This window comes from Staurois parvus, unplaced genomic scaffold (genome assembly GCF_062004578.1).
Source record: "Staurois parvus isolate SC_StPar_1 unplaced genomic scaffold, SC_StPar_1.0 ptg000137l, whole genome shotgun sequence".
In the NCBI taxonomy this organism is placed as follows: Eukaryota; Metazoa; Chordata; class Amphibia; order Anura; family Ranidae; genus Staurois; species Staurois parvus.
Genome location: NW_028317933.1, coordinates 1,917,245 through 1,941,931, shown reverse-complemented (window position 1 = coordinate 1,941,931; position 24,687 = coordinate 1,917,245). Strand labels below are relative to the sequence as shown.

The window sequence follows — 24,687 nt, the reverse complement described above, 5'->3', positions numbered from 1 at the left end:
AGGCCTGGCCAAATACATTTGGCAATATCGTGTATATATATATTATGTTCAGGACAAAATAAAATTTTAACATTTATTATTATTAGCTTTAACTAGTCTCCTTTTTGTTTGTTAGAGCAATTTAAACTTCTTTAAAGAAAAAGAATGTCCAACAGCTGAAGCGCAGAATACAAACACAGCTGTGTGTTTTTTACTCAAATCAGTAATAGTTTCAATTAAACAAAGACAGTCTGAAAGCAAACCTTTACTGCTGTGCTTTCCTTTAGAAAGCCAATAGGGTAGCCATTAGATGATTTGATTTGATAGGGTGGAAGGAAAGAAAAACGCTTGATTTCCCCATCAACACACTTAGTGTTGATGGAGGAATGCCTCCTGTACAGGAAGCTTTCAGAACGCAATGATTACTGCTAGTGGCTATAGCTGCTGGCAGTAATCGCATGTAGAAAAATCAGACAGGCTGGTTGTACCCAAGTCCAATTTCAATCCATGGATGGCCGGCTTAACACTATGACAGTGTCAAGGTACACTGCTTTAGGGCCAGTTCACACTAAAATGTGGTGTGGGGAAAGGGGCGTTCCATGTGCATTTCACGTATCACAGGTTAATGCGTTGCTGTTGTGAGGCAGGTGCCAATGATTTGTTATTGACTCCCCCAAACATATTTCACAGACAGTGCATTTGCAGCCGCCAAATCACATGGTACTGCAGCAGGGGCGGACTGACAACTCATGGTCCCTCGGGTAATAGGGGATCATGGGGCCCCTGTGTCCTTACCCAAACTCAAAAAAGCCTATGAAAAAGGTACCAGGGGCATCTCATGGGGCCCCCTACTGACCCCGGGCCCTTGGGCAGTGCCTGAGTTTCCAAATGGTCAGTCCGCCCCTGTACTGCAGTACCATATGGGTTTGGTACAGTGCTTTCTGAAAATTAGGATTTGAACTACTTTTTACACATTCCAGTGCCCTTTCAAATTAATGGGCTGTCAAAACGGTCTGCATGGAAATGCCCAAGAAAAATGCAGAAAAAAATGTTTAAATAATGTAAATAATTAAATAATGAAGTCATAAAAAATTACAAATAAAATTGTACAAATTCAATAACATTTTAGCTTTAACATCACTCTTCTGAAACACACAAAGGGCATCTAAGGCAAGATAGATGTAAATCTTAACTGAGTGACACTTAAATTTGTGCTTCTGCTGTGTACCTCAAACAATTCCCCTTTGTTTTGTATAAAATAGCATTTCCTAGGGAAGGTTAGCTGATGGTGACAACAGTGAACCATGTGTGTTTAATGTGTGTTAAACTTGCAGTCTCCATTTGAAGTCTGTGGCATGGTGACATCTCAGGAGCACAATTCAATGAAAAGGCCAGTGTTGTCATCCCGTGACAGGAAGTGCCTGAACAAAGACCTCCAAGGCAGGATTAGCTGGTATTAGATTAATGATAGCTGCAGATTTAAAAATACTGAAAAAATACTTATGATATTACATATTAAGGGTTGTAGCAGCTGTTCACACATATAAGGAACAAATTCTCATGTGCTTCCTCTTCCTCCCTCTTACACATTTTCAGACGTTTTCCCTGTTCTTGTTATAAATACCTTTTTTTTGGCTGCCACTTCCTGATTCCTCGCCTACATGATGGTGACGTAGTATTTAAGTACCATGGGGGAATTTATCAAAACTTGAGCAACCAATCAGCTTCTAGCTTCAGCTTGTTCAGTTAAGCTTTGAAAATAAAAAATATTATTTATTTATTATTTATTATTTATTTCAGGTTCTTATATAGCGCTGTCAATTTACGCAGAACTTTACATATATATTGTACATTCACATCAGTCCCTAACCCTCAAGGGGTGTACAATCTAAGGTCCCTAACTCACATTCATACATACACATACTAGGGCCAATTTAGACAGGAACCAATTAACCTACCAGCATGTCTTTGGAGTGTGGGAGGAAACCGGAGTACCCATGCAGGCACAGGGAGAACATGCAAACTCCAGGCAGGTGGTGCTGTGGTTGGGATTTGAAGATATATAGAAGATTTGAAAAATTGTTGTTTAGTTGTCAAACACGGCTGGTCCAGATTCTGCCTGTTCCAGTTTCGATAAATTCTATTGTTTGGTTCTTGGTGCAGTGTGTGTTTTTTTTTAAATTTAAAAAAAGGTGCACGAATAATTGGGTATTGGGTTGCCTATAGGCTGCCCAAGCTTAGCGCACCTTGATGTGCATACACAGGTGTGAACCCAGACTACTTGACAAATGATGCTCCTTTTTGGATCCTGGACACACTTTAAGTAACTAGGACCATTTCTGTGCATGTGCCAGATCTCACAGCACGTCATCAGGGGCCTGGCTGTGAAAATGGGGAAGAGACGGTTGGCTCCCCATGACAGGAGATTCAAAATGGCAGCATGGAAGAAGAGCTGCGCAAAGAGAACTTTGATTGCAAGGAAGACAACACTGGGCTCCATAGACTCATAGGCCTGTTTTCAAACAAGGCAGCTATTAGAGAGGCTACTGTACATTTAGCTTTGCAGGGGGGGGGGGGTTGATGGTCCTCTTCATGTGAGAGTTTAGTTACTGGGTTTACTTCAGCATTAAATATCTAGAATTAATTAGTCACATTGTTCTGTAATGTTGAAGATATTTTGTAACTTTTATACCACTTCTTCAGTTCTAATGAGTGTCAGGAACGTACCCCAACATTTATGATCCTGACACGTATTAGAAAAGAAGAAGTATCAGACAAACTACAAAACCTCTTTAACATTACAGAACATGTCCAATTGACTGTGGCTCCTACTACTAGATATACCATGACCTGGATAAATGAGAACTGAAGATGAGCTAAGATTTTGGTAAAACCAGCAGAATGCATGATAGGCTGTCAAATGATAGCAGGCTGCCAGCCCAGTGTCATTGGCCAAATCTGACCATGCAACCATATTACATCGATGATGTCACCAGCATCCCTGCCCCTTTGTTATGTGTGACTGTGTGGCCAAGAATATCATGTGACAGCTTTCCGTGGGTTTGCGCAGAACTGAGTTCAGCCTGAACCTCATCTCATCATGATTGACAACCTTCCCAGACATCTACAGATTCACGCTCGGCTGGACTTGTTCTGTAATGTTGAAGACATTGTCAGCTCAATGTGATTGACCAAATATGACATATTAGGTTGAAGATGTCACCATCATCCTTGCCCCTTTGTTTTGTGCAACTGTGTCTAATGAGAACCTTCACCGACCTATGGATTCACTTTCAGGTGGACTCTTTCTGTAATTTGGAAGACATTTCATAGTGTACCTAAGTCACTTCTTGAGTTCTAATGAGGGTTAGGAATACACACCAACATTTATGTTCCTGACACTCATTAGAACTCAAGAAGTGGCTTGGATAAGTTACAAAACGTCTTCAACATGAACAAGTCCTGTTGAATGTGACTGACTACTTCTAGATAGACCATAAACTGGATAAATGAGAACTAAGGGTGAGCTAAAATTTGGCTGAAATGGCCAAACCCGCAGGAGACTGTCAAATGATAGCAGGCTGCCAGCCCAATGTCTTTGACCAAATATGACATATTAGGTTGATAATGTCACCAGCATCCCCATGCCTTTGTTATGAGTAGTTGCATCCAAAGAGAACATTCAAAGACATCTGCGGATTCACATTAATAAATCAGTAAGTCCTACAGAAAGCATGTTTTACCAAACACGGATCAAATATAAAGTATACAGCAACAAATTATGTGTGCTTACATCTCGCCCGTGGCCTAATACTCTTTGTCTATCATGGTAAAAACTTAAGTGTCCTTTTCAAACAAAGCTCAAGATTTGTGTTTTAAATGCAATTCTTATTTTTTTCTTGCAGTTTGATGGGGAAAACATGTACATGAGTATGAATGAAAGTAACCAGGACTTCCTTTCTACAAATCAGGTAGGTTCCGCTCTGCTTCCCGTGTCGTGCTTGTGGTATAAGTGGTTATAGATCTTTTAGATGCAAAGGTCTTCCAAAACTTCCCTGTGTCTTGTCTCCATAACCATAAACATTATATAAACACTGTTTTCTGTAAATGGTAAGTATTCGCCATCCCTTCCAAATGCTTTTTGTTCAAAGATCATGTTTGGACTTAATAACTGGTTGACCCTCCTTTGGCAGCAATAACCTCAACCAAACGTTTCCTGTAGTTGCAGATCAGACCTGCACAACGATCTGGAGTCATTTTGGACCACTCCTCTTCACAAAACTGTTTCAGTGTAGCAACATTCTTGGGATGTCTGGTGTGAATCGCTCTCTTAAGGTCATGCCACAGCATTTCAATGGGGTTGAGGTCAGGACTCTGACTGGGCCACTCCAGAAGGCGTATTCTGTGCTGTTGCAGCCATTGTTTTGTTGAATTACTTGTATGCTTTGGGTCATTGTCCTGTTGCATCACCCATCCTCTGCGGAGCTTCAGTTGGCGGACAGATGGTCGTACGTTTTCCTGCCAAATGTCTTGATAAACTCTGGAATTCATTTTCCCATCAATGACAACAATCCGTCCAGGCCCTGAGGCAGCACAGCAGCCCCAAACCATGATGCTCACTCCGCCATGTTTCACAGTGGGGATGAGGTTTTGATGTTGGTGTGCTGTGCCTTTTTTTCTCCACACATAGTGTTGTGTGTTTTTCCCAAACAACTCAATCTTGGTTTCATCTGTCCACAGTATATTTTGCCAGTAGTGCTGTGGAACATCCAGGTGCTCTTTTGCAAACTTCAAACGTGCTGCAATCTTCTTTTTGGACAGCAATGGCTTCCTCCGTGGTGTCCTCCCATGTACTCCATTCTTGTTTAATGTTTTCCTTATTGTAGATGTGTCAACAAAAATGTTAGCATGTGCCAGAGATTTCTGTAGGTCTTTAGCTGACACTCTGGGATTCTTCTTTACCTCATGCAGCATTCTGCGCTGTGCTCTTGCAGTCATTTTTACAGGATGACCACGCCTAGGGAGAGTAGCAACAGTGCTAAACTTTCTCCATTTGTAGACGTCTGCCTTACCGTGGACACATGAACATCAAGGCTCAAGGAGATACTTTTGTAACCCTTTCCAGCTTCATGCAAGTCAACAATTCTTGATCGTAGGTCTTCTGAGAGCTCTTTTCTGCGAGGCATGGTTCACATCAGACAGTGCTTCTTGAAACTAGTAAACCCAAAACAGGTGTGTGTTTTTTAAGGGCAGGACAGCTGTCAGCAACACATCCAATATCATCACACTGATTGGAGTCAAGGTTGGCTCACTCCTGGCTCCAATTAGCTCTGGGAGAAGTCATTAAGTTAGGGTCTCACATACTTTTTCCTCCCTGCACTGTGAATGTTTACATGTTATGTGCAATTAAACCATGGCAACATCTAATGTTTGTGTAGTATTATGTTCAGCAGACTGTGTTCTTCTATTGTTGTGACTTAGATGACGTTCAGAGCACATTTTATGCCCAATTCATGCAAAACTCCACGTAATCCCAAGGGGTTCACATACTTTTTCTTGCAACTGTATGCTGCTGTTCAAAGTGAATAAACATCTAGACAACTAAAGATTTGGTTTCAGACTTGCATTTATGTATTTAGGTCAAATTTTGCTTTGTAAGCACTAAGGAAAGAACAACTTAAAGTAGAGATCTACAAGGGGCTCTTTTAAATGGCACTTGAGCCTGGATTGTGGGTAATACCTAAGATCTGAAGACCATAGGTAACCCCTTTACCCATGTTCATGCATAGGGAGGAAGTCAGGGAGCAAAACATCTCCAGATTTTTTCCTATGTGCGTAACTCCAATATATATCATAGATAAACTGTGACCCAGTGGTTTACGCTCTACCGATCAACTTCTGTACAACCAGCCTGTCAGATAAATGCCACTCGATCAGTGCTGCCAGCAATAGCCAGCAGTGCTGATCAGTGTGTTTGGATGGCAGGGAAGCAGTAAAATAGATACGTTTCAGACAGCAACAACAGATCTCCCCAGCAACAATAAACTCCCTGCAACAAAATACCCCCTGGGGACAACAGACCTACCCCAGGAACAACAGACCTCAACAGCAACAATAGATCTCCCAGCAGCCAGCATTTATAGACCCTCCAGCAGCCAGCAACAATAGACCCCTCCCTTAATAGTAGACCCCTCCCAGCAATAATTGACCTCCAGAAACAATAGACCCCTCCTTCAAGAACAGATCCCCCAGCGACAATAGATCCACACCAGGAACAATAGACCCCCACCATCAACAATAGATCTCCCAGCAGCCAACATTAATAGACCTTCCAGCAGCCAGCAACAATAGACCACTCACTCAACAGTAGATCCCTTCCAGCAACAACTGACCCCCGACAACATAAGATGACCCTAAACATACAGAGAGAGCTACAATGGAATGGTTTAGATCAAAGCATATTCATGTGTTAGAATGGCCCAGTCAAAGTCCAGACCTAAATCCAATTGAGAATCTGTGGCAAGACTTGAAAATTGCTGTTCACAGATGCTCTCCATCCAATCTGACAGATTTTGAGCTATTCTGCAAAGAAGAATGGGCAAAAATGTCCCTCTCTAGATCTGAAAAGCTGGTAGAGACATCCCCAAAAAGACATGCAGCTGGAATTGCAGCGAAAAGTGGTTCTACAAAGTATTGACTCGGGGGGGCTGAATACAATGCATGCCACACTTTTCACATATTTATTTGTAAAAAATGTTGAAAACAATTTATCATTTTCCTTCCACTTCACAATTATGTGTCACTTTGTGTTGCTCTATCACATCAAATCCCAATAAAATACATTTACATTTTTGGTAGTAACATGACAACATGTGGAAATTTTCAAGGGGTATGAATACTTTTTCAAGGCACTGTACATATCCATTAGGAATCACATTTGCCTTTAATTTATAATGTTGTGCATCCAGCCACCCAGTCAGTATATGTGACCTGGACTATATCAAGGTTGTACTGAGTGGTATCTCTGATCATGTCTGTCATTTCAAGTGCTGCAAAGCTTTTACAGATAAATATCCTGGACAGAGAGACTACTGTCTAAAACAAATTGAAGAAAAGTAAAACAGTATAAAAAAACAGCAGATTACATGAAAAAAATTTCCTGATTCATTGTATCTGAATGTTATATACAATTGTCATGGGTGTTCAAACTATTATTTAATGCTAAGCAGCAAAGGATGCTATTCAAAAGAAATGTAAACCCTAACTGAATGGTATTTAAGCTCCGTGTCTCATAAATTGACACTTTTTTAAAATAAAATACTGGTTTCACATTGTTTAATTCTTTGTTGCATCTCAGTGCTGCTGATCTCCCACAGCCTCCTTGCAGCCACTTCATGTTTACATAACCTCTAGTGATGGCTGCATGGCATTTCTCAGGACAGATATACCTGATGGTAACAGTGGGCAATGTGCCTTATGGCCAGTTGAAGTCTGCATTGGGGGACTGTGTGTGATGGGGTGACAATGCAGGAGCACGTCTGGGAGACCAGGACACTAAGACCTTTATGGCAGGATCATCAAGGTTTTTTTTATTGAAGGTTGCAGATTCTAAAATACTAAAAATGGCTTTTGAAATTAAATGTAAAAATGTTAAAGTTTGTATAGGTTTTTGGTACTACTTATAAATGTATTATTTTGTAGCACTACCCCCTTAGGAGTCGCTGAGTTTTTGGGTCCCCCTTAAAGCTCTGCAAAACCAGGCAACATGACATTTCTTCCACACCTGCATGCTGAAGTCAGTAAACAGTCCTTGAGCTTGGTTTTAATATTTTATTATGGGGTTTTGAACTTGGAGGAGGTTGTGGGATGCATGGGATGTCCAAGGTACTGCAAACAAGAGGAAAAACTCCTTAGCAACTATGTACAGATATGGACAAAATAGTCTCTCCTCTGAGAGCATTCCAGCTCTCTAGTATACATCCTCAGACCCCAAATGAATCCTCCTCTTCACTCAGCTGCCTGAGGGTATCCCTGGGCAATTACCCAGAAACTGCTACTTATCAGGTTATGGGTTTTCCACCTGACTACCCTTTCCCCTTATCCAACCTAAGGGGTGTAGGATTACTCACTCTTTTTCTCCTGTGAGCTTGGTGGGTTGATGGCTGCCTTCAGGCCTTATGCTGGGCTGGCTCCTTCCCTGATTCACAGCTTGTCCTCTTTCTGGGGACGATGAGGCAGAGAGATCCTCCTTTCAGCTCCTGCCTTTAGGTAGGCCCCTCTCCTGGGCCCCCTCTCAGGCTCCACACTTCAGTCTTCACTCCATCTTCCATCTGACATACTACACACTATCTGCTGATCGGGCTCTCTCATACATAAGGGGCGCCCTGACCTCATGCCAAGCATCCTGCTTGGGGATTGGTCAGAGTCCCTTGAACATGCAGATCAGCCCCTGCTCACCCCCACCCACTGCCTTCCAGAAACTTCTTAAGCTTCCAGATCAGGGGGAGGTATCAGTGACCTGACCTGTAGAGCCCTCAGACATAACCTAGAGTAACCTGGCTAACTCATCCCAGGTTGCTAGTCAACCTCTGCCTAAAAAACTAACTAGCTCCCCCTAGCTAAACTTGAAGGGAGCTACAATTTTTTTGTAATTATATTTATTGACACCAGTTAAATAATGAGATACTTTTACGCTACTATTATTAGAACATTACCTAGCAAAAAGCAACATATAGGATTCACATTGTGCCAAGGACACAATCATCAGCACAGTGTGGCGTCTTAGAGCTCACATAAACTGGACCCGTCGGGCAGTGTTGCCCAGTGCAATCCCGCTGCAAAGGCAAGGCAAAAATCCCTGCTCTGTATAGGGCCTGTTCACAGCAATGCACTGTGCTGTTGTGCGTTGCGATAAAATGATGCAGACTAACATTTTCTCGCAATGCAGCCTCTTACAACATCATGCTGCTCTGCACAGAATTCAATGACATGTATTTTAAAGTATTAAAAAAAAAAACAAGCATTGTGATGCAATTTAACAATGCATTGCAGCACACACGTGTACATTACCAGCACACACACGTGTTATGCACCTGCTGTGCGTCCTAAAGCAGGATTTAATTTCTTTTAGTCTGTCTGCAGCCATTTTTGTCTGCCTCAGGGGCAGACTGACAACTCATGGGGCCCCCCAGGCAATAGGGGATCATGGGGCCCCTGTGCCCTCACCCACACTCAAACCACACCCAAAAACGAAAGGTACCAGGGGCATCTCATGGGGCCCCCTACTGACCCTGGGCCCTCGGGCAGTGCCTGAGTTCCTAAGTGGTCAGTTCGCCCCTGGTCTGCCTTCAAGTTTTTGGGTAAGAGATCTGGCACCTGGACAGGAAGTGTTGGCAAATCTCTCCAGTCTGCAAGAAACAAAAAGAAAGTCTTTGAATGGAGTTGTGCTTCAAAACGGAACTCCTGGCAAACAGTTAAATACACAAATGCAGTACATAAAGGAAAGCTTTCCTACCTGATAAAGGAGTTTTCATTCTTGTCCATCCAGTCCTGTGATTTACACAGATCTGACACACAGTACAGCCTGGTGGGGACATGATTTTCTCTGCTGCATTTAAGTAACACAACAGGCCTCATCTCCACCCCCCCCCCCGACCTGTGACCAGGTAATGAAAGGAGAAGCAACAGACTGATGAGCTCATTTCGGTCACTCTGGTCTCTTCTCCTATCAGTACTGCAGCGCAACTGATCAGCTCTTTGTGCTGCTTCTCACTCCACCAGTCTGAGCTTTGCTGTACAGGGACTACAACAGGCGCATACCAGGTCAAATTCATCTACTTAAATTGCTTGCATTAAAAAAAAAAAAAAATAAATAAGGATGTATTAAATACAGAGCGTTCATTTGTGTCTTTGGGTCCTGTTTGGAGCTCGGCTTTAAACATTTAAAACTGGCTGACAGGTTCTCTTTAAATAAGGATCGGATGTATGCAGGGGTGGACTGACAACTCATGGGGCCCCCGGGCAATAGGGATCATGGGGCACCTGTGTCCTTGCCCAAACTCAAAAAAGTCTATGAAAAAGGTACAAGGGGCATCTCATGGGGCCCCCTACCAGGGGCGGACTGACAACTCATGGGGCCCCAAGGCAATAGGGGATCATGGGGCCCCTGTGTCCTTGCCCAAACTCAAAAAAGCCTATGAAAAAGGTACCAGGGGCATCTCATGGGGCCCCCTACTGACCCCAGGCCCTCGGGCAGTGCCCGAGTTTCCAAATGGTCAGTCCTCCTCTGGATGTATGGAATAGGCAGCTCTGTTAACTATTGTAATGCACGCAGCTCATATTAGAGGATTGATTATGCGATTTTAGTTCTTTTTCCATATTAAAATGAGACCCATAAACTCTCGTTAGCGTCACTGTAAACCTTCCATACCCCCAGCTACAGCTGGCTAAATTGCGCAGACACGTCTCGTTAGTCCCATCCAGATAAGTCACTGAGACAGTCGCCCTGTTCTTAGCGCACATTATGGCAGCTTTTAGGGCCGTCCATGCCTGCGGGAGAAACACAAATTATATAATTCCACCTATTTAAATCAAATCATGGTGACACTCCTGACTGCAGCACGGAGTGAGATCTTCCGTTCGGAGCAGACGCCAGCAATAATGAAAGATGACATCCAGTCATTCAGCGGTGACCTATTGACCCCCTTAGAGAGAGAAGTGGAGGGACACAGGGGGATATAATTTGTGTGGGACTGGGATTGTATACGGAAGCCGCCTATTGTTTGGCCAGCACAAAGAGGGGCCTTTTTTTCTGAGGAGTTAAAGGATGAATGGAGTGTGCAAATAATTGTGTCATTCTGGGCTGGCGGCCATTGGAGGATTCCTGATGACAAAGCTTTCATGCTTTTCTATGGCAGTCTGGCTACATAGAGCAGGTTGGGCCTATTGTTTTACGAGGTTATGTATACAATTATTTACTCTTAGAAGGTCAACGTTGCAGGCATGTTAAAAGAGAGGTATGGTGAGTTTTTGGTGAGTATATGGGGTTTTCTTATGATTATATTAACACATTTCTAAACTAAAATATAGTTTCTCCCTCCATGCTGCCAAATAGACCTATTTTATCACTCTAATTAACACTCCCAGTTCCAGTCCCAGTTCCAGTCCCAGTCAACTCTTTTCTTCATCTCCAACTGCCTCCACTGACCAACTCATTCACTGCCCAAGACTTCACCAGTCATTCCAAAACAAGAGAGATGCAATACACTCCCTCACTTAACATACCGTAGCCTAAATTCTATACTTTCTTCTTTTGACCCTGTTACTACAGAGGAGGTTATTATTATTATACAGGATTTATATAGCGCCAACAGTTTGCTCAGCGCTTTACAATATAAAGGGAGACAATACAGAAACAATACAGTTCAATACAAGAGGGATAGGAGGGCCCTGCTCCTTGGAGCTTACAATCTAGGAGGGAGGGGCTAGTGGTACAAAAGGTAATAACTGTGGGGGATGGACTGGTAGGAAGAGTAGAAGATTCCATTATTAGCTGAGGGCAGGATAGGCTTCCCTGAAGAGATAGATTTTCAGAGATCGCCTAAAAGTGAGCAGAGTAGGCAATAGTCTGATAAATTGGGGTAGAGAGTTCCAGAGGATGGGGGAAGCTCTGTAGAAGTCCTGCAGGCGAGCATAGGAGGAGGAGACAAGGGAGCTAGAGAGCAGGAGGTCTTGTGAGGAGCGGAGAGTACGGATTGGGTGATATTTGGAGACAAGATTGCTGATGTAATTTGGGGCAGAGTTATAAATGGCTTTATATGTTATTGTTAATGTTTTGAATTTTATCTGTTGGGCAATGGGAAGCCAGTGGAGGGATTGGCAAAGAGGGGTGGCAGATACAGAACGGTTAGTAAGGAGGATGAGTCTGGCAGCAGCATTCATGATAGACTGAAGAGGGGATAGCCTGCGATGAGGTAGGCCAATGAGGAGGGAGTTACAATAGTCAAGGTGAGAGATAACAAGGGAGTGAATAAGTTGCTTAGTGGTTTCCGAGGTTAAGAACGGCCGTATCTTGGAGATGTTGCGGAGGTGAAGTCTACAAGATTTGGACAGCAATTGGATTTGGGGCTGAAAGGACAGATGGGAGTCTAGGATTACACCTAGCACCCTGGCATGAGGGGAGGGACTGATGATTGTGTTATTGATTTTGATGGAGAAGTTAGGGGAGGGGGCACGGGCTGGGGGGAATACTAAGAGCTCAGTTTTGGAAAGTTTTTGCCATACTTTTCTCCGATGTCCATCTAATCACCTGCCCTCTTGGACCCCATCCCCTCACAACTACTACCATAACCCTTCTGTCCTTTTTTGCATTCTCTAACTCACATCTTCCACCCCCTTTCTGTTTTTATAGGGGTTCTCCAAGGCTTTGTCTTTGGATCCCTTCTGTTCTCTGTCTACACCCCTCCCTTGGCCAGTTGGTTGCTTCCCATGACGTTTTTATGATTATATTAAAGCATACCTAAACTAAAAATATAATGTCTCCCCAACCGTGCTTCCAAATAGATCTACTTTGTCCCTGTCATTAACACCTCTCATTAGTCAACTCTCCTCTTCTTCTCCCACTGCCTCCACTGACCAGCTCATTCAGTGCCTAGGACATCATCAATCATTCCAAAAACAAGATGCAATACACCCCTTCACTTAACATACCATGTCTACCATCACATTCAGTACTTTCCTCTACTTTCCTTCCTTACTAATGAAGAGTTTGCCACACTTTTTTCCAATGCCCACCTAACCACCTTTTCTCTTGGACCCTGTTCACTAACAACAACTTTGATCACCTATTGTCATATTCTGCATTCTCTAACCCACATCTTCAATCCTCTTTCTCTTTTGTAGGAGTTCTGGCTTCGGACCCCTTCTATTCTCTATCTACACCCCTCCCTTGGCCAGTTGATTGCCTCCCATGGCTTTTTTATGGTTATCATAAAGCATATCTAAAGTAAAATATAATTTATCTCTTCATGCTGCCAAATAGGTCTGCTTTATCACTCTCATTAACACCATCTCACCCAGTCCTTGTCATCTCTTGTCTTCATTTCCCACTATCTCCACTGACCAACTCATTCACTGCCCAGAAACTGCCAAGGACATCACCAATCGTTCCAAAAATAAGATAGATGCAATATGCCGCTCCCGTAACTTACCATGTCTGCCACCACATTCTATACTTTACTCTTTTGACCCTGTTACTACAGAGGAGCTTGCCACACTTTTCTCCGATGCCCACCTTACCACCTTTTCTCTTGGACCCGGTCCCCTCACAATTACTCTTCCTGTCCTATTCTGCATTTTCCAACCCACATCTTCAATCCTCTTCCTCTTTTTGTAGGATTTTCCCAAAGTTCTAACTTTGGACTTTTTCTATTCTCTATCTACACCCCTCCCTTGGCCAGTTGATTGCCTCCCATGGCTTACAATACAATCTCTATGCTGATCAAACCCAAATCTATCTTTCTGCTCTTTAGCTCACCCCTTCAGTCCCCTATTGCATTACTAATTGATGTATAGATGTCATACCACTCTCTAAAACTCAGTCTTTCCAAAGCTTAGCTCATAATATTCTTGCCCCTCGTGTCTCTTTTTTCAACTTTTCCATTACGATAAATAGTTAAACTATTAGTCCCCCTCCTCACACCAGGGTACTAGATGTAATCCTGGACTCCAACCTCTCTGTTCATCCCCACATCCAACCACTGTACAAATGTTTATGTCATTATCTCTGGAACATTTCCAATCACTGACACCACCAAGCTACTTATTCACTCCATCATTATCAGTCTTCATAACTATTGAAACTCCATCCTCATTGGCCTTACCTTACATAGGTTATCCCCCTCTACCGCCCCTCTCTGCCAATCGCTCCACTGACTTCCGATCACCCAACTAATAAAATTTAAAATACTAATAACAACATGCAAAGTCCTCCATAACTCGGCCCCAAGGTACATCACCAACTTTGTCTCAATATAACACCCAAACCGTTCTCTTCACTCCTCCCAAGACAGCCTGCTTTCTAGCTCCCTCGTCACCTCCCCCCAATATGACCTCCAGGACTTCTCCAGAGTCTCTCCCATTCTCTGGAACACTCTACCCCAATCTTTTCAGCTATCTCCTACTCTGTCCACCTTTAATCAAAAACTCATCTGTTCAGGAAAGCCTACCTTTCCCTACCTAAAAACAACTTTTTGCCATCTACATGAACTCATACACCACAGGTATTACCTTTTGTACCACTTTCCCCTCCTTTTAGATTTTTAAGTTCCCAGGAGCAAGGCTCTAATAATACTCTTTGCCTTGCATTGTATTTTAACTGTACAGTCTCTCTTTATATTGTAAAGTTCTGTTCAGACTGTTGGCCCTATATAATATTAGTCTTGAATAAAACTAATAATTTATTCTGAATGGGATTATAAACGCAGCATGTCATGATCATATTGATGCACAATACATCCAATGTATCACACTGCATTCTGGTTTAAAAGGGTTAGAACTATAAAGCTTAGGAAATATGGATTATTTTTAAGTGCAGTTCTGGTGTGTTTGTAAATGTCTTTGAAAGATGATTATGACACCTATGGAAGGTGCAGGGCTTAGGGAAGCGTACTGCCAGGCCCACTTGTGCTCCAGTGCTGAATTGAGATTGGCTCCATTCTAAGTTTCTCAATATGCTAGAGAACTCCTAACTTAGATTGCTTTTTATCAGCTTCCTTCCAATTTCTTTCTTTCTTTGGCTCTTGTTTTAGTCCTAGTAATTTCCTATTTCCTGCAGTTTTTACATTTCCTTAGTTTAGAGCATTTTTATGAGCCCTCGGAAAAATGATCTAAAGGGATTCTATTGTCACTAAATTCAAATTCTGGATATTATTAATATTTTTTTTCTATAGACAGGCTTAAAAAAGAAGAACAAAGAACAGTGATGTGCAGGATAGTAATCCGTAGCAACCAAAGAGATTTCATTTGTATAGAATTACATACCTGTAAAATGAATAGTTATTACAATTATTGTTTGCATGGACCGTTTGTTGAACACCACCTCCTCCCTGCTTGCTTCCAGGTGTGTGGAATACTTGCTCCCCCACTGCATGTTGTGGATTCTCCTGCCAGCTCATATGTCACAACAGGAGATACAAGTCAACAGGAGGAACCACAGCATGCACTGGGGGAAACAGACATTTGACCGATCAGACAGGTTGAATACTTGCACTAGCCAGTGACCATTCAACAAATGGTCCTTCAAAAAAGTAAGTATTGTGACTCTTCTCTTAGCAGGTATTGTATACAGATTCAATACATGTGACCCTTTGCGGTCAGTAGCAGATACATTCTGATTGGCTGGGATGGGTTACTGAACTTTACACTGATGGCATGCTTTTTTTTCTAATTCTGTGTTTCTCAAACTTCACTAAACTTTATATGCTGTAGGGACTTATTGATTTCAGTGAACTCCGTGTTTTCATTGTCTTCTGTGGACTTTGTAAAGTTCTTATATACTAATACAACTGTTGTGTCTCAAATGGGTATTACACAGCCGGAATCTTCACTCAGCCAAACAGTTGTAGAAAAGTAAAATAATAAAAGAAAAGAATGTAAGCATTTTAAAGCAAAGCTCATATGTGGAGGCCATGACACCATCATTGCTTAAAGGGTTAGTCCAATTTCATAATAACATTTACAGTGGAGTCAAGGGGCCCCAGTGGTCCCAAATCATTGTCACTGTTAAAGCAGCTAAGAGAGCGGAGGGAGGGAGATGAGAGCTGTGGGTTGAGGGAGAGTGCACTACAAATTCATGGACGAGGGAAAGTGCTCCTTCCACAATCATTTCTTAGATGATAGGGACCATCCATCCTACCATATATGCAGGCCAGCACAGATCACTCAAAAGGCTACTTTTTTTGTCCAGGCTTTGCTTGGCCTACTGCTATGACTTGGAAACTACTTTACTGCACTGTAAACTTTATTAAAATGGTAAGCTAACCCTTTAACTTTTTCTGAAAATACTAGTTGCTAATACTTTCTAAAGCTGGCCATACACTGAGAAATTTTTGGGCAGTTCCTAATAAACCAGATGAAATTGGATCAGTGGGTGGCCCTGTCTACACCAGTCTTAAAAAAAAACAGAAAGAGCCTGGCAGAAAATTGATGGCAGGGCCGTGTTTAAGGGGGTACCACCAGTCCTCCTGTATGGGCCCCATACAGGAGTGAATTGGATGTGGGCAAAAAGGGTGATTGGCATGGCGGGGGAGAAGCAATTACTGTAACCGATCCCCTGTATGGTTCTCTCTGCAGCAGCTGAAAGCTGGCTTCTTCTCCTTTCCCTCCCACTGGTTTTCAGCTGCTGCAAAGAGAATTATACAGGGGGTTGGTTACAGTAATTCCCCCCCCCACCATGTGTTTCCCCCTGTGTGCCCCCACCCCCACAGTGCTGCTGGATTCCCTCCTCTCTTTTCCACAGGCAGCTGCAAGCACACAATAGGATCCTTCAGGATAGAGAGTGAAGGAAGCATCATGTAAAAATGTCTCATTTACCAGCCCCTTCCTTTCCTGAATGAACACAATGAGTGATCTGTCAGCTTTGTCAATGGAAGAAATAGTGCCCCATTGTTGGTTTCAGTGGAAGGAATAGTGCCCCATCATTGGTTTGAGTGGGAGGAATAGTGCCCCATCATTGGTTTGAGTGGGAGGAATAGTGCCCCATCATTGTTTTCAGTGGAAGGAGTAGTGCCCCATCATTGTTTTCAGTGGAAGGAATAGTGCCCCATCATTGGTTTCAGTGGGAGGAATAGTGCCCCATCATTGGTTTGAGTGGGAGGAATAGTGCCCCATCATTGGTTTGAGTGGGAGGAATAGTGCCCCATCATTGGTTTCAGTGGGAGGAAAAGTGCCCCATCATTGGTTTCAGTGGGAGGAAAAGTGCCCCAACATTGGTGTCAGTGGGAGGAATAGTGCCATATCATTGGTTTCAGTGGGAGGAAAAGTGCCCCAACATTGGTGTCAGTGGGAGGAATAGTGCCATATCATTGGTATCAGTGGGAGGAATAGTGCCCCATCATTGGTTTGAGTGGGAGGAATAGTGCCCCATCATTGGTTTCAGTGGAAGGAATAGTGCCCCATCATTGGTTTCAGTGGGAGGAATAGTGCCCCATCATTGGTTTGAGTGGGAGGAATAGTGCCCCATCATTGGTCTGAGTGGGAGGAATAGTGCCCCATCATTGGTTTCAGTGGGAGGAAAAGTGCCCCATCATTGGTTTCAGTGGGAGGAATAGTGCCATATCATTGGTTTCAGTGGGAGGAAAAGTGCCCTATTCTTGGTATCAGGGGAGGAATAGTGCCCCATTGTTGGTGTCAATAGAAGGAGTAGTGCCCCATCATTGGTTTCAGTGGGAGAAATAGTGCCCTATTCTTGGCATCAGTGGGAGGAATAGTGCCCCATTGTTGGTGTCAGTGGAAGGAAAAGTGCTCCATCCCTGCTGTCAGTGGAAAGAATTTTGCCACATTATTGGTGTCTGTGAAATGTATTGAGCCTCATTGAGGTCAGTGGAAAGAATAGTGCCTCATCATTGGTGTCAAAGAAAGGAATGGTCCCTCGTTGTTGATGTCAGTGGAAGAAATAGTGCCCCGTCATAGGTATCTGTTGGTGAGATTATGCCCCGTTGTTGCTGTCAATGGGAGGAATAGTGTCCTATTGTTTGTGTCAGTGAAAGGAATAGCACTTCACTGTTGGTGTCAATGAGGGGATTTGTTTTTTGTATCAGTAGAAGTATAAAGACAAGCAAAGAGCCACATCAAGTCCATGGGCTGCAGTTTGGAGGTGTGTGGTAGGGACTGGTGTAAACCATATAATTTGGTCTGTATTTTTGTGTTCTATGTGTTATGTTGAATAGCAATCCATAACTCTCTGAATTTGCCCCATGACTAGATGAATCTTAAAATGGTATTGTACTGTATGCTACTGTAGACCCCGCAACCGAGTGCAATTCACCAGTGTGTTTAGCATTTACGGGGTTCAAACAGGCATTGAGGATGTGTCACATCATCTCCTTACCGCCTGCCAAATAGCTCTGAAAAGCAATCTGAATGTGGATCACTTTTCAGAGCTGTATTCACCAAAGCTATGCAATATAAGGACCTAACCTAATTTATCAAATCAAATTATATCCAGCATGGCAGGTCCTTGCACTACATCACGGGTGTCAAACTGGCGGCCCTCCAGCTGTTGCCAAACTACAAGTCCCATGAGCCATTGCAAGATTGACTGTTACATTGACTCCCAAAGGCAGAGGAATGATGGGACTTGTAGTTTCGCAATAGCTGGAGGGCCACCAGTTTGACACCCATGCACTACATGGTTGTTAGTATTATTATTATTATACAGGATTTATATAGCGCCAACAGTTTGCTCAGCGCTTTACAATATAATGGGAGACAATACAGCAACAATACAGTTCAATACAGAGGGATAGGAGGGCCTGATCCTTGGAGTTTACAATCTAAAGGAGGTTGTACCATCAGATTGTAATAGGTGTGATGAGCATAAAAGCATCTTTGTGGCTGCAGACTCTTGTGATTTGCTGATACATCCAGCCGTAGATAGGAGGAGCCTCTTCTATATTTCTATATACTGCTATTGGTTAGCGGCATAATTATGGAGGTTATTGGGGAGAAACTGACATCAGACCATAAGGCACTGGGGCTTTTTTTTTTACCTTCAATATCACAATTTAAGAAATTTTCCTTTACCACCCCTATGTACTAAATTAAATCTTATAACCCCCTCCCCCCCTTTCCCCCACCATGCCCATAGCAGAATGTGACACTCGCTGTCTCACTACACACAATGCCGCCGTGTTTACAACAGACAAATCTGCTTCCTTCCAACAATTCTCCGAGAGTTTGAATCTCAGGAAATGTCGCTTTCTCTCAATGAACAATAACGGAACGTTTATTAGAGGACAAAAATATACTGTGGGTTCAGCTGATGAAAAGTTATAGAGGGGAAGTGTATGTGTGGGGGAGGGGGGGTGAAATTGGAGAGTGGGGTTAAAATATTAAAGGAGACAACAGGCTGAAGAGGACATGTCACTTTGTGAAGGAAGAGGGTCGGAAAGAGATGACGCTTGTATCTTTTATTTAAGGATTTTTAAAATGTGAAGATAAGGTGAACTGATACTAAAAAAAAAAGTTGATTGAAAACATTAATCATCTTCTTTGGATAGGTAAACATAATAAAAGGGTGGAAATACATCCTTGGGGAAATTGCTGTTGTAGGCTTCTTCCAGTGGTGCTTATATAAATAAATATATAGGCAGCACAGTGGCTAAATGGTTAGCACTTCTGCCTCGCAGTACTAGGGTTGTTGGTTTGAATCCCAACCATGGCACCACCTGCCTGGAGTTTGCATGATATCCCTGTGCCTGCATGGGTTTCCTCTGGGTACTCTGGTTTCCTCCCACACTCCAAAGATATGCTGGTAGGTGAATTGACCCTAGTATATGTATGAATGTGAATTAGGGACCTTAGATTGTATGCCTCTTGAGGCTTAGGAACTGATGTGAATGTACAATATATATGTAAAGCGCGGAGTAAATTGATGGCACTATATAAGTACTTTTTATAAATAAATATAGCCTAGGCTTTTGGTCACATGATTTTTTTAAGGTGGGAAAGTTGGGTAATATAAACATCACTCCCCATTTCAGTAGAGATCACATTACCAAATGCCTAGGCTTTGGTTTGCATAAGCAGTACTGGGGGGAGCATGGAACAGTATATTCTTCAGGAAAGGTTTATATTTTTATTTTATGTATTTATATAGCAATGCCAATTTGTGCAGCACTTTACATATATATTGTACATTCACATCAGTCCCTAATCCTCAAGGGGTGTACAGGGGCAGACTGACCATTTAGAGGCTTGGGCACTGCCTGGGGTCAGTGGGGGGTCCTCATGAGATGCCTCTGGTACCTTTTACATACTCTTTTTTGAGTTTGGGCAAGGACACAGGGGCCCCATGATCCCCTATTGCCCAGGGGCCCCATGAGTTGTCAGTCCACCCCTGGGGGTGTGTATAATCTAAGGTCCCTAACTTACATTAATATACTAGGGCCAATTTGGACAGGAATCAATTCACCTACCAGCATGTCTTTAGAGTGTGGGAGGAAACCCATGCAAGCACAGGGAGAACATGCAAACTCCATGCAGGAGGTGCCATGGTCAGGAATCAAACCCATGACTTATTTACTGCAAGGCAGACGCGCTAACCACTAAGCCACTGTGCCGCCCGGCTCTACTACTCTTGATCAGTTCCAGCAAAACATTTGACAAAATGCAGCTCTCTGTTACCATTTGAGTATACCGTAGTTCTATTGGATAACTTCCCCTGTCTTGTTTAGGTTATAAATGATCCTATATATATTTTTTGGCAGTTTTATTACTTTTGGTTAAGGGCTCATTCACACTGGTGAATGAATTCATTCATATATGTGTGGTTTGGGATAATGCTGCATTTTGGCTACTAGAGGGTGCTAAGTTTTTATTTCCAATGATCAGCAGCCCCATCTAGTGACCATAATGTGGTATTTTTCTATTTCCTTCTATTGTTGTATGAATAAAATCCTTTGACCTGCAGAGAAAATAGCCTAGTAACATTACATTTTGTCCCCATTTGCACAGAACAAATATGCATGCCGTTTTCAAGGTACATGAACTTGTTTAGTGTGATGATTTCTATGCGCTGGGTAGTCCATTTAAATCAAGAAAAACTCATGTCAAGGCACATGCACAGCATAGAGGTGGGATCATAGCCTATAGCAGGGGACTCCAAACTTTCTAAACAAAAGTTTAGTTTACCATCCTTCAGACTTTAGGGGGGCCAGACTGTGACCATTAGGAGTAGAAAAGGACCTGATGTCAGTGGGGAAAAACAATGCCCCATGATTGGTGTCATTGGGAGGAATTTTGCCCCATTGTTGATGTCAGTTGAAGGAATTGTGCCCCATCATTGGTGTCAGTGGGAGGAATTATGTTCCATCATTGATGTCAGTGGAAGGAATATTGTTCCATCATTGGTGTCAGTGGCAGGAATAGTGCTCCATCATTGGTGTCAGTGGGAGGAATTATGTCCCATCATTGGTATCAGTGGAAGGAATAGTGTTCCATCATTAGTGTCAGTGGGAGGTATAGTGTCCCATCATTGGTTTCAGTGGGAGGAATAGTGTCCCATCATTGGTTTCAGTGGGAGGAATTTTGCCCCATTGTTGATGTCAGTTGAAGGAATTGTGCCCCATCATTGGTGTCAGTGGGAGGAATTATTCCCATCATTGATGTCAGTGGAAGGAATATTGTTCCATCATTGGTGTCAGTGGCAGGAATAGTGCCCCATCATTGGTATCAGTGGGAGGAATAGTGCCCCATCATTGGTGTCAGTGGCAGGAATAGTGCTCCATCATTGGTGTCAGTGGGAGGAATACTGCCCCATCATTGGTATCAGTGGGAGGAATAGTGTTCCATCATTAGTGTCAGTGGGAGGAATAGTGCCCCATCTTTCGTGTAAATGGGAGGAATTGTGTTCCATCATTGGTTTCAGTGGGAAGAATGATGTCCCATTGTTGGTGTTAGTGGGAGGAGTAGTGTTCCATCCTTGGTGTCAGTGGGAGGAATAGTGCCCCATTGTTGGTGGCTGTGGGAGGAATAGTGCCCCATCATTGGTGTGTGTGGGTGGGAAATTGTGCCCCTTCATTGGTATCAGTGGGGGTGATTATGCCCCAATGTTGATATCAGTGGATGAAATGGTTCCCCAAGCAATAAAAGCAAGCAAAGGACCGCATCTGCCCCTGGGCCGCAGTTTGGAGACCACTGGTCTAAAGGAATGATATGTTGGACTGGCACTGTCACTGTCCCTGTCCTGGGAAGCTGATGGGAAAAGACAGAAAAGTGTGAAAATGTGAAAAGGCCTCCGATATTTCATCAGCTTTCTCTGTAGCTTCCGAAATGTTGAACAAAATTGGATTAAAATCCAGACGAATAGGCAAATCGCTATTTTTTTTTATTCTCCTGAATATATATGTAAATGTGTGGTGTCTGCAGAAAATCAGACTTCATGATTGTCTGTCTTCAACTGCACGGCTCTCTGTAGATGAGACAGATCCACATGCAAATATTAAGAGGCATAAAGAAAAACCAAAACAATTATTCAGCAATTCTCCCGATTCAATTATCCCCGCTCATCAACTCCACAGGACGCCAGCACAAATGACACCGATCACATCGGAATTTCTAAGATGGGGTGGGGTCATGGGAGTAAAAAGGGCAAAATGTATCATTTTCACCATATACAGTATACCAGAAAACACCTTCATGGCTGAACAAGAGCGTTCATACTGTCTACTCTCCTATACCCTCATATTGCAGGTTTATTGATTTATATTCTTTATTAAAGGGACAAGGCAACTTAAATATCCAAAGAGACTTTTTATTTGTTTTTTAATAGGGATTTATATAGCACCAGCAACTTATATACATTACTGTACATTTACATCATCCTCTGTCCTCAAGGAGCTTACAATCTAAAGTCTCTAACTCACATTCATACATACACATACTAGGGCCAACTGATGTGAAAGGGAAAGACTGATGACTTTGATGTGCATGGGGAAACTGGGGATTCTGATGTGGAAGGGGAGTCTAATGATTCAGATGTGAAAGGGAGGGCTGAGGACACTGACGTGAAAGGGGGGAAGAGCAAGGACTCCAATGTAAATCGGGGACTCTTATGTGAACGGGGGGAAGCTTTTGATGAGGGTGCCATGACTAAAAAAAAAAAAAAGAGGACGAGAAACACTGGTCTAAGAACGTACACTTCCTGTGAACAAACTAAATACTCCACAATCCCTGGGTCTCTCACTCTAGTGCTCTGCAGATAAGAGCAACACAGTACTTAGATCTGACACAGCCACAAACAGGCAGAGCAATGAATGGAGATCTCATCGTGCAGTCTTTCATCACATTAGCACTCCCACATCTGTGACACAACACAGAAGAAATGGTGATATCTGGAGTGGACTCTGTGTGACCTGAAACAAGTCACCTGTCCCTTTAGCGAATAGGGACAAGCTAGGTGAATGAATACATGGACACAGTAGGATATCATCATGACACTACAAACTGCAGCCAGCACATGTGAACCCAGCATTACAAGGTAAGGCAAAAAATGACTTCAGGAAAAAAAATTACACTAATACCCAGTGTAAGCAAAACATTTGAAAGTGTACAATGCCTGTAACATATTGTTTGCAAATGCTGTTGCTTAAACTTAAAAAAAAAAAGTTTTTAAATTTGTTTGCGTACTTCAAGCTAACACTAATGGAAATTCATACTATTTTGCTGCATGTGTGCTTTATAAAAACGAACAGCCTATCCTGGCCTGAAATATTAAACCAAAACCCGTGGTTAATATACACAGTATCAATGCACCCTCTAGTGGTCCACTGGAAGAGCAGCCACAAATTGAGCAGGCTTGTTTGTTAACCCAGTGCAATCAGCTAGTATATAAAAACTGCCATAAACCATAGCAACTAGACAGATTTCAGTTCACAAAAGCCGGGCCCGTGAAAAAATAATTCTTACAGGTTACTGTGCTTCACATATATCCTTTAACCTTGCTAAATAATCATTTTTATTCCTTTATTATACCTCGCCATTTGTCACCAGTTGGAAACCGATGATGATTCCCGATTCCTTTGTGCTGACTGCCGCTGTATAAGTGAGCACAATTTTATTTTGTGCAGGAAATAGGAGATCTATTTGTATTATTTTCCTCCGGTGTTTGAAAACTCTGGAGTGCATTGTAGTTTGCATTGTCACCTTGAACCTTTGGGTCCTGGATCCGATTCTGAAGCATTGCTAAAAGCCACGCGGGTCTTGGTATTTAGCACAAAAACCTCTTATTGTCCCATTTTTCTTTTTCAGTGAACCTAACAAGCCTGCTACAAGCTAAAACATCAGTTATGAGAATAATAAAAGGGATGTGAAAGGAAGAGGATTGGTGTATAGCGCGTGAAGGAAGGACAGTTGTGGTTATGTTGAGTCACCAGACCTTTGATGTCCAGCACCAGTTGCACCATCTGTAGCTACGCCCTAGATTAGTTTCTTAGTTTTGATACAAATATTTGTATGCATGTATAAATCAGTTCAGTTATATCCTACCATTGGCTAGCTCTCCAGGTACCATGTCTAATACACTTGAAAGCCTTTTTCCATAGACTAGGGGTCTCCAAACGTTCTAAACAAAGGGCCTCAATCTTTAGGGGGGCTGAACTGTGGCCAGCGAGGTTGAAAATGTCTTGGTGTCAGTGGCAGTAAAAAATGCCCCATGACTGGTGGCAGTGGGAGGAATAGTGTCACAAAATTGGTATCAGTGTGAGGAATAGTGCCCCATCATTGGTGGCTGTGGGAGGAATACTGCCCCATCATTGGTGTCAGTGGGAGGAATACTGCCCCATCATTGGTGTCAGTGGGAGGAATACTGCCCCATCATTGGTGTCAGTGGGAGGAATAGTGCCCCATCATTGGTGGCAGTGGGAGGAATAGTGCCCCATCATTGGTGTCAGTGGGAGGAATACTGCCCCATCATTGGTGGCAGTGGGAGGA

General features: G+C 42.9%; 1 protein-coding gene across 3 annotated transcripts in view; it reads left to right on the top strand.

The window, feature by feature from the left end:
* Window positions 1-24,687, top strand: part of TOX2 (TOX high mobility group box family member 2) — a 219,524-nt gene that overhangs the window by 76,268 nt on the left and 118,569 nt on the right. For all 3 annotated transcript variants that reach the window (XM_089673241.1, XM_089673239.1, XM_089673240.1), the window contains exon 2: window positions 3,885-3,950. In XM_089673241.1, coding sequence (XP_089529367.1) covers window positions 3,885-3,950 — 66 coding nt within the window. The remainder of the gene's footprint in view (window positions 1-3,884; window positions 3,951-24,687) is intronic.